At 28.2% G+C, this 21,952-nt stretch overlaps 1 protein-coding gene across 2 annotated transcripts in view; it reads left to right on the top strand.

The window, feature by feature from the left end:
* Positions 1 to 21,238, top strand: part of Gprk1 (G protein-coupled receptor kinase 1) — a 384,903-nt gene extending 363,665 nt beyond the window's left edge. The window contains exon 16 of one of the 2 annotated variants that reach the window (XM_075364235.1): positions 17,576 to 21,238. In XM_075364235.1, the coding sequence (XP_075220350.1) occupies positions 17,576 to 17,779 (204 nt within the window). In that variant the 3' untranslated portion in view covers positions 17,780 to 21,238. Of the gene's footprint in view, positions 1 to 5,837; positions 6,304 to 17,575 lie in introns of those variants that run through there. The other variant, XM_075364236.1, reaches the window with a different exon arrangement.
* The last annotated feature ends 714 nt before the right edge of the window (positions 21,239 to 21,952 follow it).

Here is a 21,952-nt window from a genome sequence, read left to right on the forward strand (position 1 = left end):
CAAGCTAAAAACATGTATGTGTAGTCATATCCTTCCAGACTTTTTCATTACTAAAATTGCCTATTTTGGTTAGAGATGTCATAAAAAAAGTCAAGATCTACAAAAATCCCAACATGAAAAATTTGACGTGACTAATGTACTTTCTCTTAAGTAGTGCATTATACAGATAGTATACTGTATACTATAACTATATGATTAGGAAAGTAAAAAAAATAATGTTAGCGTTCTTACATTGTTTACAACAAAATGTTATTAAAATCATCTTAACAAAGTTATGCATGACTGCATATTATTTATATCAGAGCTTGTTTAGACAGGAAGTGTTTTTTTTAATAATTTTAATGTAAGCTCTAAACTGAATTAAGCATACATGAATTACCTGGATGGGAAAATAGTAATGAGACTGTATTCATAAGCAGGGCACAAGCAAAGTATTGTGACACTCAAAGATGAGTAAACTCAGTGGGATAATAATATGAGGTTTGTTCAACCAAACGTTTTTAATTACGCACTAATGGAGATATTAAGTGACGTGTGGTTGGCAACATTGTGTTCCATATAACCTCTGTAACCACATATTCTTGGATTGCTGATATCTTGTTTGGTTTTTGTTTTATTGTTATTTGAGTGCGTGCAACATGTTTAAGTGTTAGTAGCAATTTTTGTTATGTGTGATTTTTGAGAGCAATAATACAACGTAAAGTTTTACATGAAAATGGAGAAAACTTTCACAGAAACATTTCAACTTTTGAAAGAAGCATACGGAGATGATACTCCAGGTCATACACAATGTTATGAATGATTTTCATGATTAAAAGTAGTCATCAGTCAGTGGAAGATGACCCTCGACAAGGAAGGCCTTTGTCTTCAACTGATGACACAGACGTTCAGAAAATCAATGATCTGGTGTTTGCAAATTGCCAATTGACTGTCAGAGAACTTGAAGAAGAGGTTAGCATCTCAATTGGATCATGCCATGAAAATTGAACATGCATCTAATTGCAGCAAAGTTTGTTCCTTGTTTGACGACCAAACAGTAAATTGAACATCGAATGGACATTTGTCAGCAACTTCTTGAACAAGCCGATGATGATGAAACATTCATGCAAAGGATCACAATGGGAGATAAAAGCTGGGTTTATGGCTACAACATTGAGACAAAAGTTCAATCATCACAATGGATTGGCAAAGGATCTCCATGCCCCAAGAGAACACATCAATCTCGATCTAGTGTCAAAGTGAGTGATGCTCTGTTTTTTTTTTTGATTTTAATGGAATTGTGCATTTTGAATTCTTGCTTCAAAGTGAAACAGTGAACTGTGTATACTATCAAGGCATCTTACAATGGTTACGTGAGAAAATCCACAAAAAGAGAGCAGAGTTGTGGTGAGACAACACATGGTTCCTTCTATACGACAATGTGTTCCCACACTCAGCTTTGTCAGTCTCAGTTTTGTGATAAAAATCAAAATTAAAATCAGTGATGAAAGGACACAGTTTTGAGACTATTGATGACATTAAAGCAAATTTGTCACGAATATTAAAGGACATTTTAAATGAAGCTATCCAGGACTGATTTGCGAAGTGGATACACTGCTGGGAAAAGTGTGTGAATAAGGGAGGGAAGTACTTTGAAGGGGACAAGGACCAATAATCTGTAAAATTAATAATAAAGATTAAAAAAATAAAGTTTGGTTATTTTCTGAACAGACCTCGTAGAGCCTGTAGAAGTAAGTACCCTGAGGTGTTTTCATTACTTATGGACAGTACATTAAGGGGAGAGTTTGTCAAAATTATCATTACAGTGAACAGTATTGTTATAAAATATATGCATTAAATTTATTCAGCACACCTGGAATAGTATTCTGGGCACTTCTATGCTTTTTCCAAAGCTGTAATGCTACTTTATTGCACTTATAAAATGATAGAATATGTAATTGTATGTGGCTAGTGTGAATATGGTTTCAGTGTATACTGAAAATTTGTGTAATTGAAAATCTGTTAAAACTGCGGCATTTAAAAAAAAGTTATTTTACGTTTAATAATTTAGGAATCTGATGATAGACAGAAACATTACAAATTATTACCATCAATTATAATATTTCTTGAAGATATGGTATTAGTGATAATCTTCTTTTACTAGTTTATTCAAGAAGTCAAGACTTAAGCCCTTAACATTTTCAGAAGTAATATATTTTAAAAAATAATAATTTTTTTTTAAATGTAGCAAGAGATAAAAAGTTGTCATAGTACATGATTATTACACAGATGTATAATTTTAACACATATGTGTTAAAATGACTTAATACTGTACTGCAGTAGAGTATTAGGTCTTTACTGTATTTACATGCACTGTTATATTAAGGTATAATAGTAAATAATACGAGGGTAAGTCAATTATTATCCGCAATGTAGCTATAAATTTTATTGCAATACAAATAGGAAACTTACATGTACATCATTTTTCAACATAGTCCCCTTGCATTTCAACGTACTTGGTCCATCGTTGCACAAGCTTACCTGATGCCCTCATAAAAGAAGGTTTTTGGTTGAGCTGCGAGCTAGGAATGCACCGCTTCTTTCACTGTTTCATCCGAGGTAAATCGACGGCCCCTTAATGCCTCTTTGAGTGGACCAAACAAGTGGTAGCCAGAAGGGGCAAGATCAGGACTATACGGAGGATGAGCCAGTACTTCAAAGTTGAGTTTCTGGATCGTTTCAGCAGTATGTGGACGGGCACTGTTGTGCAACAACACAACACCTTTCAACAGCAGTCCTCGGCGTTTGCTTTGAATTGCAGGCTTCAGCTTGGCAGTAAGCATCACACTGTAACGCGCTCTTTTATTGTTATGCTCCTTTCCTCATAATGTTCCAGTACTGGGTCTTGTGAGTCCCAAAAAACCGTAAGCATCAGTTTTCCTGCGGACGGTTGGGTCTTGAACTTTTTTTGCAGGGTGAATTTGGATATTTCCATTCCATACTCTGCTGTTTACTCTCCGGCTCATAATGGTGGATCCATTTTTCGTCATCAGTGATGATTCTGTCTAAGAAGATGTCCTGTTCGTTACCATAGCGATCCAAATGTTTTTGGCAGATGTCCAAGCGCATTTGTTTATGCAACTGTGTGAGTTGTTTTGGGACCCATCTTGCACAGACTTCATGAAACCCAAGTCTGTTGTGGATGATTTTGTAGGCAGAACCATGACTAATTTGCAGACGATGTGCCACTTCATCAATAGTTGCTCGTCTATCTAAGAAAATCATGTCACGTGCACGCTCAATGTTTTCGTCTTTTGTGGCGGTAAAAGATCATCCGGTTCCTTCGTCGTTCGTAACATTTGTGCGACCATTTTTGAATTTTTCAATCCATTCGTAGACACTCTGTTGCGGCAACACAGTGTTCCCGTACTGTACCGAACGTCTTTGATGAATTTCGGCCCCTGATACACCTTCTGACCACAAAAAATGAATCACTGAACATTGCTCTTCTTTGGTACAAACAGAAGGCGGAGCAGCCATGGTTAACGGCAGGGTAGCGATAATGGAACTAACCTAGCAGCATCAAACCTGCACAGACATAACAATTAAACCACGCATGCGTCATCTACGCAACACGACAATACTACCAACGTAAACAAAAGTATTACTAAATTGCGGATAATAATTGACTTGGTGAATCCATGTTTTGTCACCAGTGATGATTCTGTCGAAGAAAATGTCCCATTCGTTACCATAGCAGTCCAAATCTTTGGATGTTTCCATTCCATTCTCTGTTGTTTACTCAAGATATTTGTCAGTGTAGTAATCAGTCAGCTACACTGGACTGATAATATTTTTATTTAAAGAGCTTTTGATGCTAACATTTTGTATGTTAATTTATCTTAATTTTTGTTTATTTTTTATTTTTAAACTGTATTTTGCTATTGATTATCAGACATTCATTTAGAATTTTGGATTAAACATGTTTCAAAATTATCAAAAGATTCAGTATTATCAAATCTAAAAGATATTTTGGAGCTAGTTAGCAAAATCTTCTTTAGTAGAAGTATTGGTAGCATTTTTTTTTTTTTTTTTTAAATGTTATAAAACCTCTTTAAGTATATTCTCAAATAATATATTTGATCTGTATTAAATATAAACATAAGATTAAAAGTTTTTATTCATTTAATATTTTACATTTGTTAAATTATAACTTAAAATTTATCAAAAGCAATATACTACAGAGTGTTCAAAAAGTGACGCAACTTTAGGGAAGAACGTTTCCTTCTTTTGTTACATGTTTAATTGAGGAGAAATGGGTTACACATTGCAGCAGAGAATATTCATTGTCTCCCAATGCATTAGAGATGCCAGTTATGTCCAGTCCCAGAATGTCTTCACAGAAAAGTATGGTGTGGATGCACCAAACAAGTCCTCCATCATGTGGCTGTATGACAAGTTCCAAGAGACAGGGAATCTGACAGATTCAGCCAAAAGGGGTCAACCAGTCTGGTCTCTATTGGTAGTGCCCACACAGCCTTGTGCAAGTGTTTAAAGATGCATCCATATAGAATTCGTATTGTTCATGAGTTGTTACCTGCTGACACTGGTAAATGTATAGCTTTCTGACAGTGGTTCATGTCACCTGCAATACCAGATGGGGAAGAACTTGATGACTGGTTTTGATCTGATGAGGTATGGGTCCAACTTGATGGATACGTGAATGCACAGAATTCATGCACTTAGTGTACAGAAAATCCACATCAACTGCTTGAGTCTCCTCTGCATGGACAAAAAGTGGATGTTTGGTGTGCATTGTCATGTAGGCAAATCTTCATGACATTCTTTCATGGTACAGTAAATGGTGAGCTTTACATACAGATGGTGTAACAATTTGTAAACACTATACCTGCAGATCAGATAGTGTACATGTGTTTTCAGCAGGATTATGCTACAGCTCATACAGCCAACAACACTATGATTTTCTTGGATCAGTGTTTTCATGGACAAGTGGTTTCAAATGGGTTGTGGTCCCCTCGGTCTCCTGAATTATCCTTTCCTGGCTTTTTCTTTTAGGGATACCATAAGGATGCTGCTTACAAAATTCATCCTCACATCATTCCCGAATTGCAGAGCAAAATTGAACGATGTGTCACTGCAATTCCTCAACTAACATTACAACATGTGTTTAATAAGAGTATGCAACGTCGTATTCAGTTAAGTGAATTGTGTGATGGAGGCTACTTTCAACTACTATTATAACTTTCTTATTTTCCCATATGGTTGTGTCACTTTTTGAATATTCTGTACATAAACAAAGACAACATAAATTAGATTTTAATTATGTGTTTGTGAGGTTTCTTGACTTTTTAAGGCAAGCACCATTATCAGCAGTACTGCTAGTAACTCCCATAAAAAAGGTGCTGTTAATTAACTCGAAAGTTGCTTTGGAAGAAAAAATCCCATTGTTTTGAAAGCGAGTCAGTCGGTTAATGTTTAATAATTGTAAGCGTTACATGTTTTGTCATGATGTTCAACAGGTAATTTTTTTTAAACTTGCAACTGCTTTGCAGATCAGTGATTTAAATTTTCTATCATGTACATCTTCTACTCATCTTGTTATATATTTTTTTTAAGAACAAGAATGTTCAGCAATAATTTATATTTTACTCTTTTAAGCAAACTTCCTTTATTTTGTGTCTTTCCTTTGAAGTATCTCTTATTCGTGTAATTTAACATTTTCTTTTTCAGATGTTATTAGTTAATTGTAATTTCTTTATTAACTCCTGGGATTTTTATGTCTTCATCATTCTCTTCATCTAAAATATGTTAAATTATTTTTATGTAATTTTATTTAGGATGAAATCGGTCTGAAGGAATGGTCATTATCATTGAGATCTGCTCATAAATTGTCACAAGAATTACTTGGAAGTATGGCAAAGAAAGCTGGTAAAATATACGGTACAGAACGTGATAAAGTATCGCCAATGATCGCACCTCGCACAACAAACGGGAACTAATTTTATTTATAACAGACAATATGATATTAAGTAAATAGTTGAATCAACGATGGTGATAACTTGGAACATATTAATTTAATGGATATTCCATTGTTAGAATTTTTCACCATCAATTCGATTGTCATTGTCGATCGTCAACTGTTTGTCTCTCTAACTGTTTGTTTGTTCGTTCATTTGTTTGTCTGTCTTGTCTGTATTTGTCAGTGTGTATTGTTATTCGATAGTTATATACATATTTATAATTTTTTTTTTTTTTTTTTTTGTAAATCATGTGATCGGATATAATTATTATAATAATGTTGAGCTTAATAAAAAAATTTTTTACATTGATTTTAAAAAAAAAATTGTTTGTACATATTGAATGAAATTTCTTTAAAATAAATATTAAAAAAAAGCATATATAATAATATTTTATTTTCAACATGTACAATCAATGATTATAAAATAGATTATTGTATACATATATATATACATATAAATAATAATATTTAAACAAAAATATATATATATATAGTTTGTTATCGTACATTTTTATGGCACATTTAATATGTTCGTACATACATCAATCATTCACCATTTTATCATCGTTAATATTACCATAAAACAACATTACATAATTATTATTACCTTATTTAATTCATCATACTCTTCATCCATACGGTCAGTAGTTTTGTGTATATGTAAATCATCAGTTTTAAAACAAAAAAAAAATAAATAAGTAATTATTATAATTGATAATTACAGACTACAAAAAAAAAACAAATCTGTGTTAGAAATTAAGATAATAATATAATAAAAAAACATGTATAAGAAATATATAATTATTTAAGATGGTAATTTATTATTATTGATAAAACATAAATATTAATTAATATAAAGAATAGTGAATCATGTAAATTGTTAGCACACTAGTCTTGTTATCCATCTTGGCATGTGTCGACATTTAATTCGGGTTAGTTCATTCGTTTGTTGTTTGTTATAGTATTATAACTGCGTTCCATTCATTATGTATGGTTGTTTGTGAATGCTTCTTTTATTATAATTTTTTTGTAGTAGTAGTAATTTGTTATTTATGGATGTATTATTTTTTAAATTAATGTATGTTATTTGAATGAGAGTACGATTGCAATCTGTATTAAAGGCCTGTTACTGTTAATAGTATCAGTTTTTATCCATTTATTTAATGTGAATTTTTTTATACTATTGTTTTCTTTTTTTATCAGCTGTAGCAATAATAAAAAATAATAGTGTGTAATAACTGTAATAATAACAATCAGAATTTTTTATTTTATAATTATTTTTATTTTGATTTACATTCATATTTTAATATCCGTAATTTTTAATATATAAATAATTATGTACATTAAGCATTTTATATGTTTTGTATTGAACCAGAGATAATAAATAGTGAAAAAAAAGTTGTAAAGCGTAAAATATGTTGTTAGTACCTTAGGTGAATGCATGAATATATAATACTATATACAAAAACTTTAATTAAACACTATGCTATGCATGTAATCCCACTACTTATCTGTAGTAGCAAAAAGATGTAGTAGAGTAAAAAAATCATTATAATGTGATTACAATATATTTAATTTTTCTTTATCCAACAATTTTTTGGAATGTAATAAATTAATTCAGTGAAGGTATTTGTTTGTTGTTAACATTTTTAATTAATTAGAATTGTTTTTATATATAAGGGTTCCTATATAGCACAGCAATTGTATTTTTGTGCGCTTTATTTTTAATCTGATTTTTAGCATTATGGGGATACTAAAGCATGTCTAAAGGTTTCAGGTAAGTTATCTTTTAGATAGCCTTAGACTTAAGTAAGGGTTTTTTCGTTTTTTTTTACTTCTTTCACTCTTTAAACAAATTAGCTTCTAATGCGCTTATAGTGTGAAGCATCAGTCTTTCTCGTTGATTGTTGAAAATTCATACAACTCATAATAAGGAAAAGTGTAGTTTTACCACTGTTCACGCTATATCAGAACACCTCCACTAACATGAGTTCACTTAAATTCATAATCTAATTGGTTTAATTCCTTATAGTATTTTGTTCTTGTTACTTGTGAACTCATTAAATTTGACAGTACAGTAAACAGATCTTCTTTAACTTAAAAAGCAATATCTGTAATTCTGGACAAAAGTTATTTTTCATAAGATCTAGAAAAATATGTGACCACTTTTTTTGCTCCATTTCTGTTAATATGCTGCCAAAAATTATTACTATTTATTTGTTGTTATTGTAAAATTACTTTCACATTTACTTCTAAAGCTTTTGTTCTAATTTTTTGTACTCTATAATATCAAGCAATGATTTAGATTGATCGGTATGGTGTGAAGTTTTCATAAATTCTTCTCAATTATCTAAAGCATTTTATTTTTCTAGTTCTCTAATTCTCAATAAATTTAGTTAAGTTCTCCAAACTTCTACATCTGAAAGTAGCCAGTGGGAATTTTGTTTTTCTTTTAAAATAATGAGCATATGGTATATTTAAATGAATAAATTACATTATTGTGTGTTTATATGCTTTGCTATTTGTAAAAATATGGTGGGTGTTTCTTAAAACGTATATTAATATCTTTTCTTGTTAATCTAATATATACATAAAAAGGTTTGTGGTGGTTCTGCCTGTTTGCAACAGCATCACACAAGAACCAAATGACTGACTACTTTCAAATTTTCAGGATAAATTCATGTTATTCCAGTTTTAAAACCATAGAATGAGGTTCTGGCCCTCTTGCGGTTGAAGTTGTGAATTTTTCCTCTTGGAAGATGACTTAATTATTGATTTCATTTTTCAACATAAAAATAATAGACTATGCATTTTTTAACATAACCAATTTTCAGCTCTCCACCTTGACCCCTTCTTGAGATATAGGCTATTGTGGGGTAATGGAAAGGGGAACTAAAAGGGATTTGTTTGTCTACAGCAGGAGCATATCAGAGCTTCTATCTCAAGAATGAGGGAAATGGAGGAAAGAGAGCTTTTCAGGCTGTCATTTTTATTTTTCAGTTTTATTTTCACAACCATGAGGATAACAAACACAGAAGGGCAAGTTAAGTGAGGCTTGATAGGCTAGTTTAGTTAATAAATTGATTATTTTGTATTTTATTTATTGAATTTTGTAAATTGTGAAATCTGTGTATAATAATATATTAGAACTGGCCTTTTTAGCCTGTTTAACTTAAATCATTTAGTGTGATTCTTTAATGATTTGTTTCTGTTTAGCAAGTATTTTTAGTTTATACTTGAGTTCTTTGTTTTGTAAATTGTTTTACTAAATGGAATGTGAGTTTTATGAATGATTCACTTACAGTTCTTCCTGAAGTAATAAGTTTGCATTATGTGATTTGATATGCTTGTGTGGTTTAACAAATGTGTCAAAGTAATTAGTGTTGTAGGAATTCTGTGGCATCATTAATTTGAAGAGAAACTTTTTTCTGTATAGATCGACTCTTCAGATATGTTCTATAATGCAGTTATTGTGTTAAAAAGTTTTTATTTGTAGAAAATTTGCTTATAGTGAAAATAGTTTTTATATTAAAAGTAGTATAATACTTAAATATTTCATAAACTTTTATTAAATTTATTTACAAATATTAATTTACAATGCTGTAGAAAACGTTTGGGAGGAATATCATTTGCAAATTAATGTTATATATTCAACCGGAGAATAGGAGGTTTGGGGTTTTATTACTAAATTAAAAATAATTGGAAATTTGTCAATGTAGCCAGATTCAAGTAATGACAAAAGTACTATAGCAAATGAATATATCAAACTTTTAAGATTTGTCAAGAAATCCATTAGGTTAATATTTTTTTTATTAAAGGAGTTATTTTGTTCTATAAGTTTACTTTTGTAAAATACTACATTTATGTGTTTATAGTATGTGTAAAATACAAAACCCAAATACATAATTTAATGGAGGCATTTTTTTACTCATAATTATTCAACAGTTTTGTTAAAAATCTTCTAGGTTATTGATCTACTCCTATCTGAAAATAATGACAATTTGCCTGGCAGTTGTTTCTCTATGTCATGTAAGGCATTTTTGAGATCTCTTGCAACATAAAAGTTTGTTTTCTCAAAATATAGAGAAACACCTTACCACTTGAGTTGAAACAATAAAGTATTTCCTCTTAATGAAACTATTACATTTATTTTGACCCTTCTCTCCCTGAAAATTCAGTATGTATCAAATTTGTTGTTGTATCTTTACTTTATTTTATGGGAAATATTTACCCAGTTTTACATTACAGTGTAGAAAAATTGACAAAAATGTGTGACTTTATTTGAAGATGCAGATAAATTGGTGAAAATTTGTTTACATTATTTTTTATTTTACATTATTTACATTATTAATTAATGTCCAATACTAATATATTTTTTAATTTGATAATTCATTTTTTATAGAATATTAGGATGTTAATCTTCTTTCCAGTTTTATAATTTTTTATTTATTTTTATTATTACTTTTTTAAAGATTGCAATAAGATTACATTGATGTGGATTGATTTAGTACTGCCACCTCGTACATGTACAGTAGATGCCTCTTATTAGAATCATTTGGTAATTGAATCAGCGAGATTATTGAACCATTTTTCTAAAACCCAAACCAAAATATAGGAAATTTGTATAAATCTCTTCGTGTAATAGAATCATCAAGAATTGGTTTATTGAATCAGCATTTTAGTATTTTACATTTATTTGTTATAATATAAAATGGATTATTTATGTTTATTGCACTGCTTTATATTGTTTATGCTTTCATTTTACTGTAGTGCCTGTATTTAATATTTAAGTTGATTACTCCCAGGAAGTGGGTCATGTACCATGGTCTTGCTGCTAGCTGGCTAAAGGTAAACTGCAGTGCCAGATTTCCATCAGTAAAAGATGGCAGACTAAATATGTCTGTGTAGTATAGTACATTTCAAGCCATTCATCTTTCAGTGTGTTTCATCTTTCTGCACTGTGTATACTGTACATACGGTTTGATTCATATGTTTGTTTAAATATTTTACTTTTTTTTTTCGTGTGCTTCAGCTGTTGTTAATATTCAGTGTTATGTTACTCTTGTTTTATTGTGATTTGTCTGTTTGTTTATTTTTTATGTACTGAACTGAAATTTTTGAGAATCTTGAAGCCATGTCACATAAATATAAGAATTTAAATTTACGTGAAAAATTAGAAGTTTTAAAAAAATATAATAAACTTCTTAAACGTAGTCAGCAAAAAGCTACAATGACACTAGGATTTTCTCAGACTTCACTTTTTCACATCATTTAAAGTCACAAAGAATTGGAGGCTGCAGTCTCCCTAGATGATTACATGAACAGAAAGAGGAAACATGATGGTAAGAATGAAGATGTTGAACATGCTTAAACTTAAAAGATTCTTTAAAGAGATTCACTGGTAAGAACATTAAATATGCCCATCAGCTATGGAATCTTAAAGTTAAAGTCAAAAAATTTAGTGATCATGATTTCAAACCAACGGATTATTGGCTCACGTTGGAAAGAGAGAAACAATATTATTTACAAGAAATTATTCAGTGAACGATTTGATGCTGATACAGCTTGAGCAGCAAAAAGCAGAGTAGGGGCCTGTTAGGCGGTTATTCTGATTTATTTGGAGAACTGTTAGTTCTCACCTGCAATATAAAAGCAGAAGTGATCAAAAAGAAATCCTCCTAGTTATAGGCAAATCAAAAAAATCCGAGATGTTTCTATGGCGTTTTCCTACCTGTAAACTACAATCCAAACAAAGATGCGTGGATGACGTCAGATTTGTTTTGATGAAATGGAATGAAAAATGAATCTTATCAGAAAGAAAAATAACTTTAATTTTAGACAGTTGTACAGCTCATTTATCAGCAAGTTATAATTTTAAAAGCACAGAATTATTTTTTTTTTACCATCAATTGCAAAGGCTTTAATACAGCTCTTAGATCAGGAAATTGTAAAAACCCTGAAGTTTATGTAGAAAATATATGAGGAGGATGATAAGTCAAATGGAAGATGAGCTAGACATGAGAAGACTGCGAATGATAAAGCGAAAAAGATTACACTGCTACTCGCATGTTATGCAAAGCTTGAAACAAGTTAGAAATTGAAACCATTCAAAACCACTTCTAAAAAGCTGCATTTATTGAATCCAAAGATGTACTGATAAGTTCAATTGAAGACGTGGATAACAAAATTAATCATTGGATTTCTATTGACAAGGACATTCTTGTTTGTGCTCCTGTTACTAATGAAATTGTGTCAGAAATTATGAATGAAGAGCTGGAAGAACAAAAAAAGAACAAAATTGAAGAAGCAGAGGAAGTTCAGCTGCAAGCACTTTCGTTAAAGAAATAACGTTCTAATGCGTTCTTTGAAAAAATTTGGAATTCATCGGAAGATAAGAACAATTCCATGATTTTTTTAAAGTGGAAAATGATGCTTTGGAGCGTTATAAAAAAAATCTACTTCAAAAGAAGATAAGCAGTTACACAGAATTACATAAAAACTGACATTTTTTAGTCTATATATAAGTTACAGATTTTTTTCTTAATTCATTACACAAAACGTTTTTTTATAAATTTGCATTTTACAGTTTTCTCCATTTTTTTTTTTTGTGTTTATGCTGTATCGTTTTATAATATAGTACTGTATTTAGTGGAATAGACTAAAACAAAAAAAAAAAAAAAACATGAGTAAAGATAAGTTTTTGTTTTTTCAGTATTAGATTTATTTGGTTTAATCATGTCATCTAACTAAATATTGAACTTAATACATATAGTCATTAAACTGTGTACACTATATTTTACGACTTTTTTACATAAAGTTACGTTATGTTTGTAAGCGTAAAGGAAAATGATCTTCAATACTTAATTGTATAAGCCGCTTTATTAACTCACTTTTGTTATGTACAAAAGTGATTCTAATAAGCGGCATCTACTGTATTTGGTTCAAGTGGAAGGTTTGGGGATGGATATCATGCATTTAGAATTATGCAGAGAAATAATTATTTATTAAATTTATTTTCACTGATCTTTAATAGGAGAAACAACTAATCCTGGAAAAGCAAGTTGTTAGAGTGCGTTTTGTAACCATACACACATACGTACATTTTTTAGTTATATTTTAATAAAAGATAGTAATTTATTGTTCACGATTAATTGTGCATTTAATTTAATACACAAAATTAGTAAATATAAAAAGAGAAAAATTACTAATCGGTGATGAAGTTAATTGTTAAATTAATTTATGACAACTTTAGTTTTGAATCTTTTATGCTGCTGGCTTTTTGAACTGAATTATTTGTATTTGATAATTTTGTACAGTTATCCTCATTTAAAAATCTTAAAATAGCTGATAGTTTAGATTACTTTGTTTATTTTGTAGATATTAATAAAATAGTTTAATGTTTTCCTTATTTTTTATTGTTGTTATGACAAATATAAGATTGAATTATCTTTTGCTGGTATAATTTTTAATTTTTTTTTCTTGATAAGTAATATATAAAAATATTGTAGTATCTTTTTATTGATGTTATTGTTACAGTTGTTAGTTTTATTTAATACTAGTTTTCAGAAAGTCATTTCTGAAAAATAATGTAAATTTACATCTATACACATTGGCTGATTTTTTGGCAGTGAATTAATTTTAAAATGTAGTTCAGCTATTCTAGTCCTATATTAATACCAGGTGTTCATAATGATGGCTAGCATTAAGAATTTTAATAGTAAGTTTTTATTTTTGGACATAGAAAAATTAAAAAAAAATAATAGTTTACCACTTATGAGGTATGGTTTGTTGATCGGTTGGCAGATACCAAACCAGTATTTAATTTCAGTCCAAGTTTGCTCAGTAATATACTGAGAAACTGACATCCCTTCATTATTATATGATTTTTCAGACAATATGGTTTTAATGTATTATAACCAGCAAAGGTCCTTTGTGTTAAATTTAGACTTGTAAAGGCCAGACCAAAGGTCCTTCCCTATCAGTCAATCTGCACATGAATTTCTCATTTACTGCATCTCTAATTTAAACTTAAATCTAAGAGTTGTTTTGTTGTTCTGGAATATTATATGTAAATAATAGTCTCCTTAATTTGATAAATTTATGAAAGAGAATAAGTTTGAGCATTTCTGTTTAATTATCACTTGTAAATATTTTTTTCATGCAAAAATTGGACTGTTAGTATTTTCATGGTATAATGCATATTTCACCATAATAAAGCATGATGTTTTGTGATATAATAAATTAAAATTGCTTGCCAGTTCACAACGTAAATTAGGTCTGAATATAAGGGAACACTTAGTTTTATATCATGATACAAGAAATAAAAAATATAGAAAAAGTAATAACATAAAATTATAGAATTTTTGGATTCTCAAAAATTAGGGAGCTCTGCAAAGATTTTTGGAGGATCAAAAATGTATTTAGTTACTTGATTGAATTGTTCAGACATCCAAATTTGTTTGTAATGCTGATTTACTTTACTATAGATTTAACTGTATAATATTAATCTGAGTTAGTCTCCTTAAACACATTCATACAGATATTTCTGGTAATTCTAAGATTTAATTTCATAAGCCAATTGAATTTTGTTGGTGAATAGTTTTAATTTTGCCCAACAACTATGAATATAGCATCTAGATCTCAGAATTGAAAGAGAAAGAAATATTCCTGGATTTATCACACATGATTTATGAATCCCTTCTAATTTTATTTTATTCTAGTTCAACACATTTTATTTCTTGAAATTTTTTACACCATGATATATAACCAATCTAAGAGTTCCCCCCCCCCCACTATATTTATGCCTAAATTTACTTTGCATACTGCCAATTGATTTTAATTTGTTGTACCTCAGAACACATTTTGCATTCTCTTGGTGTGATGTCATTCTGTATACAACATATGTGAAAAAAAATATAATGGAATATTCTGAAATTTACTTATGGATTTCATCTCGTGTAGTGGATGAAATCAAATAATTATTGTAACCCATAAACTAGAATTAAAATGTAATTAGTTGTAGAAATTATTCTATTTTCTTGTTTAGACGAATGACATAACTATTAAGAAGAGTTATGGTTAAGCAATGTTTTTATTTAATTTCTGAGCACAGTCTTATATTTCCTAAAAATATTTATACATATAATTTTTGTAATTAAAATGTTTATTTGATCAGTTTGCATGGCATATTCAGCCAATGTGTAAGTATGGTTTTTTTTTTGAGGAAAAGAAATTATTTATTGTTCTTTTTGTATATTTATATTATTATTATTAGGTTATTTTTAATGTGTTTTATACCATATTATGTGTTAATTATACTGTTATTGTTATTAATATTTAAATTATTATAAATAATAAATTTTGTTTACTTATTTTAATAATGAAATTCAATTATTGTTACAATTGTGCCAAAGTACTATTGACACATTTTAACATAATTATCAGTCAAAAAGATAATATCCATTTCTGAATTTATTATTTTTTTGTTAATAATTTTTAATATTGACTTTTGATAAATATAATAGTAGAGCATCATTAATATTATGCTTTGAATTTTTAAATTGTTACTTTATGACAAATTAGTTGCTAGAGATTATTTAGGTCTAATTTACCCCATAGATCATCATCATCATTTTATAATTTTTTGTATATTATTAATATTTTGTTTATATATTTGTATGTGAATCATTTATTTAAAGACTGTTGACCGTTGTGCTAATCAAGCTTGATTTCTTTTCTAGAACTTTTTTATCCAGTCATTCTTATTGTAATAATAGGCAGTTTATAATTTGTTTTCTAATTTATGGAATACAATCTTAAAACTGTTTGTAAATTAGAAATTTTGGGTAGTATTGAATTCCAGAAACTGGAGATTAGTCAAATGTTGGTTTGTGTTTGGTGGAATGATTATCTTTCAGTGTTATTCTTCTATGTATAAAAATTTCCATAATTCTTAATCCTTGCTAAGTATCTGGTACTTAAATGGCATTTACTGTATGATTTATGTAATCCAAAAATAGTCTTGTTTTGAAATAGGGCAGGAATTACATGTAAAAGAACATCCATCATTTACCCCCTCTCCTAACAGTGATTCTGTAGATAATTTTTCAAATCTTTGTATATTTTTCTACAAAAACATAATACACAGGCTGATTAGGATTCTGGCTTATAGATCAGTGGGTTTTACATAGGTTTACTTCCTGGAAAGAGTCTGGCATTTTTTTTTTTTGGCCAGACCATGATTTCATCAGCTCATTTTTCTCATTGAAATATGTGCAAAAGCTTGTTAGAGAGAGTAATAATTAAAAAATTATTTAAATAATTTTTATTCGTAGTATATTATATTCAATAATCCAGAATTTTTTATAATCTGGTAGAATTGAATTCCCATCTCTGGTTAAAATATTTAACTTCAATTGTAATTTCCAGTAGAAAGAAGTCACCATGGAGCTTGGATTACGGACAGTTTGTTCTTATTTTAGATATATTTTCAGGTTACTACTTATTGATTTTGATTTTGCTGTTGTGAAACCAACTTATAAAAATATATAGTTCTTGCTTAGTACCCAGTATTATATTCAGTAGTAATTTCTTGGGTAGAATTTGCTAGATTTCTTGCCTTTGTTATTACTTGCAAACATTTTCCATTAAGTAGTAACATTATATCAGAAATGTTTGATATAAAAATTTAGTGTATTTTATGTAAGCAGATTTATGTTTTACTAAATTACAAATGACTACAGCCTAGTACTTGATAACTTATGTTCTTCATTTTTGAAACACTAACATTGTGGATATGATAAAATGATGTATATCAGTACAAGGCTATTCCAAGAGTGTTGTATTATTTAAAAAAAAAAAAAAAGTAGTTATTACTATTTTTTTACAGCATCATTTCGCTACTACGTATCAGTAGTGGGCACACCACTTAAGTCAGGCTATTATAAATTAATATTTCTTTTCATTATTATTTTAAATTAAGCACAAAAATGTTATTATATGTTTTTAATTTGATGCTCTGCTAGATAAATATTTTTTGTTGCTTTAGGATTATAATAATATAAAGACATGCTGAAATTTTTTTATAAAAGTTGAAAAGAAAAATTGGTAATTTAATTTAAACATATGAGATTATTTTACTTTCTATCAAACACGAGACTTCTTTACTTTAACCTTTATTTAATATATTTATTTAAAAAAAATATAGACAAATGAATTTGTATTATAATGTTAATAATTATCATGTTTGTGTGTGTTTGTGTTATTTATTATAAAACTTTTTTTATGAAAGAAATGTATACTTTTTTTTTCTTATTTATAAAATACTTTGTAATAGTAAATTGGTAATTTTGTTTAAAAAAAAGTTATATCTTTTTTATAATTAATCTTCACACACACATACAATTTTCTTTTTACATATATAAGGATTTTTTTTTTAAATACATTTTTAAAACATTTAAAACTCAGTCTGTGTTTATGTAATGTCATAAGTAAATTTTCAATAAATATTTTTTATTTTAAGTTCGTTTAATTTCTCGTTTTTTTACTGTATTGCAGATGTTGTCATCATGGTTGAAGTCTAACATGGATGCAGATAGCATATTGTTTAAATTGCATTACTCTGAAAAGATGTGCATGTTTTCTGGTTCATATTTTCTTCTAAGGTTCATTTTAAACAGATTTTACCACATCTGGTATATAGTACTAATAACATTCATGAAACAAACAAATCAACCTTTATTTTCATGGTTCTTTGTTTAAAGTTGCTGTATTCTTTTTTTTATAGCAATTTTTTAAAATTATTATTAAATTCTGATGTAATTAATAAAAAAGACCTGTAGAAATTATGCTAACAATGTAACACTACCTAGTGGTAAATGTCAATATATATTTTTTAAATAATTAAAAAATTTAATCTTTTAAAACTAAAAAGGATTTATCATTTTGGTTTTTACAATTTTGAATGCAGGAAATTCAATTTAATAATAAAGAAAATGTTTTGTTCATTAATAATGCATTTTTTTTTTTTTAATTAAAAAAAAATAATAATTACTTCTTAACAGGGTTGAAGTTAAAGCTGAATTATATTAAGTTTACTGCTTCACTAATAAAAATTTACTTTGATGATACGTTTACTTAAAAAAGTTGAAACAGTTTGGAATACAACAGTTAACTATAGTTTGATAAATATAATAACTGGTCAGTGCATTGTTTACTGATAAATGTTTTGATTAGTTATTTCCGATAATGTAAATTTATAATTTTTATTAAAATCAGTTGTTAAAACTGGTGTCTTCCAGTAAATTAAACAGAAAATCTGTTTTTTATTAGCATCCAAAGCTTGATTAGTTGATGTTAAATTCTCATATTATCCTCAGTTACCATCACAATAAAATAAAAATCAGCAACAATGAAACTCTCTGAAAAATATGGAAACTATTTTCTTTAGTAGATGAAATGATATTGCTTAGGAACCTAGTTGTGATGGATTATGAAGATGGTTATCGTAATTCGATCTCATGAACTTTGTAGTTTAGCACTAACTGCTACATCTGAACTCAATAAATTAGTATTTATTTTTATTTGCTTACTATTTACATTAGTTTTTAGACACCATATTTCATAACATAAAATAGAAATCATATTTTAAGTAGATAATCCTGCTACCTCTTCAGAATTATAAATGTTAAATTGAAAAAAAATTAATTAGACAAATAAATTTCTGTAAAATAATTTGTTCTATTCATATGTTTTTGTGTTATTTATATTGCTTCATCACAGCTGCTGTAAGTAAAAATCATGCCATTTTATCTATTTTTAAATTAATTACTCGTAATACCATTTATCTTTGTAATGAAAAAAAATTAAGATTAATAAAAAAAATAACAAGCTCTAACCGTGCAGGAATAAAACCTTATTCCTGTTAATTGGACTGTTGTTTGATCTAACTAACAGTTATTCATTTTTTTATCAGTATTTAGAAGCTTTAGTATATAGAATAAAGTCGAAATAAAAGTGTCATTTAAAAAATATATTTAAATACCTCTATTATCAGGTTTTATTGAATTTAATTTGTGATTCTATCTCAGGAATGTTACAGTCTGAAGCTGAATAAAACTCGTATACAATAATTATTCTCATTATAGATGTTAAAGTACCTAATATTAAAGATTGCATTTCTTAGAAACAAAAATAATTAAAATATGTAATTAAATTCTGTTCTGGAGCCCAGGTGTGTGGCAGAAAATAGAAAACTTATTTGTCAGGTTTTTACCACATTCTGATTTTACCCAATGCAATCATGGTTTATGAAGAGTAGGAATGATATAAGGAAAATGCAGTCCTGTGAAATAATCAAATATCTAATAAAAGAGAAATCTCACATAATAAAACATAGTGTTCAGAATACTGTGGTATTGATGCAAAGAGAATGGTAGAATGAAATGGAGATGTATGGAATGGAAATGGAAGGGATAAGTGGTGAAAAGGACAACGTACAGAAAAAATAAAAATTGAAAATTTGGTGGCAGTGTAGCAAACAGCTAGATGGAAATACCAGATAAATTCAACCAGAGGCTAGATTATCAATATGCCTTGATGGTGATGATTCATTGCACATGTGCAATGGATAATTTGCACCTGGTAGTAGATTGTTTGAGTTTATAAAGTGGATCTGTTAGATAATATTAAATATTAATTTATTATAAATATATTAATTTTCTTGATAATTTTTTTTAATTAAAAAAAATAAATACATCAATTGCAAAATGGAAAAACATTCGAGTGTAGCTTGGCTTTAGTTATATGATGACTGTTAACAGTACAATATGGTCCCAGTATGGCCTGCTTACTGTGAATTATTGAAGAGAAATGAATTCTACTATGTTATATGCCATCAGCATCCATATAGTACTATAACAACATTTTCTGTGAATATGATGTCAATGAATTTATTATTTCACTTATAATAATATACATATTAATTTTAAAATAACTATAAAGTATATTTTCATTTTTTTTATTGGCTTTATGCATTTTATGATGCTTCATTGTTATGGATTTTATGGGTTTTTTTATAATGATAATGAATAAAAAGTTTTAAGTTAAAAAAAAAAAAAAAATAAATATTCACTTTAAAAATGGTAATTCCAGTGTACCCAATCAGTTTTCACTTTTGTCAAGCATCATACTTTTTAACACGTTTACTGTAAAGTTTTTTTGTAGCATAAGAGACACAATTTTACGTGTGAGATGAAATGTACAATACACATTGATTTTCATGTCTGACTAGAGTAATGCTTGCACTGCTTTTATTTTACTGACTTGCAGGACATTTTGGTTTCTCTGTTCAGGAATTATTTTATTTAGAGTTTTTCTTAATTATCAGTAACCAAATGTAGATATTTGATCTGTGACAATAAACATAAAAGGTTCCGGTTTGAGCCTGTAATGTAGAAAAAATAAGCTGTGGTATGCAAACGTGTTGAAAAAGCAGTATAGGATGTGGCTCAAGTCTCTTCATATGCTTATTTTCATGACCTAAAATGTTAAAAGAATATTTATCTAATATTCATTAGAGTGCACTGGTTAATAAGTGAATATTGTTAATTAATTTTTTTATGTAAATTATATTTGTGCCATATAAATTTATAAGTATTTTATATTATTTTTAACTGAACATTATAAATGTTCATATTTTTTATATCAGATATTGTTAAAACGTTTTCTTGTACATGTTTTTGTACAAGTATGTATCACTTTATCCCTATTTTATCCATAAATAATTATTTACTGTATCTATAAATTAATTTTATTATGTTTTAGCTTCTAATTTTTTTTATAAACTTTTTATTGTTATTATTATTTTTTAATATAAATATATAAATATTGTTGTGTATTTAAATATTATGTACACTTATGGATAATTTAATTACATATAAGTCTTTCTATTGTTAACAATTTGTAATCAGATCATGTATTATAGTTATAATATTTGTAAACGAAAAATCTTATTCTGATTGATATTTTACCCCGTATTTAGATTTTTTTTCTAATAAAAAATTGTAAGATTTTTATTTATTTATTGTTATTATTATTATTTTTAATTTATCAATAGCCATATAAGTATTATTTATATTAGTTATGTAATTTAAAATGAATTATGTAATATATAAATTATGTAAAATAAAATGCTCTTTTTATACAAAAAAAGGGAGTTTGTATTTGAATATTATTAAATGATACTGTAAAAAGTTTTTTCTTTTCATTATTTAGTGTTCTATAAAATATTTTAATAATGAGGTGTGATCAAAAAGTATCTGACCTTAGCGCATAATAATAAAAATCCTAAGTATGTTAAGTTAAATGAATTGTCTTCTTTAAACCTTCAATGTAGACCCATTCTGGTGTAACACACTTATTCAATGATGTTTCCATTGTTGGAAATATTTTTCAAGTTGTTTTTAATAAGCACCATTTTATCCTCTTGTTACATTTCTTTTGATCTCTTCTGTGATTTCATATCTCTTTCCTTTACATGAAATTTTAAGGTTAAGAAAAAATCGCAGCGTCATTTCTGGTGAGTAAAATCATGATTAGCACATTTCAGCTTGTTACTTGCAGTCATTTGACTTTTTGTTTAGTGTGAAAAGTTTTGGGACAAACTTTGCTTGTGCACACTACATCACAAGATATTTCATTAAAATCTATTGCACTGAGCCAAATGATAATCCTGCTTCATCTTCAAGCTCTCTGATTGTTATTCAACAATCATTCATCACCATTTGTTGAATTTGCTTGATTTTTTGGGGGATTTTTGCTGGTGAAAGGTCTCCCAAAATGGTCATTACTTTTAATAGTTACTCAGCCACCTTGGAAACGAATGATGCTAGTCTTTAATTTGTATAAACCCATAGCTTGATCACCAAAAGCTGT

The sequence above is a fragment of the Lycorma delicatula genome, chromosome 4, assembly GCF_047948215.1.
Source record: "Lycorma delicatula isolate Av1 chromosome 4, ASM4794821v1, whole genome shotgun sequence".
NCBI classification, from domain to species: Eukaryota; Metazoa; Arthropoda; class Insecta; order Hemiptera; family Fulgoridae; genus Lycorma; species Lycorma delicatula.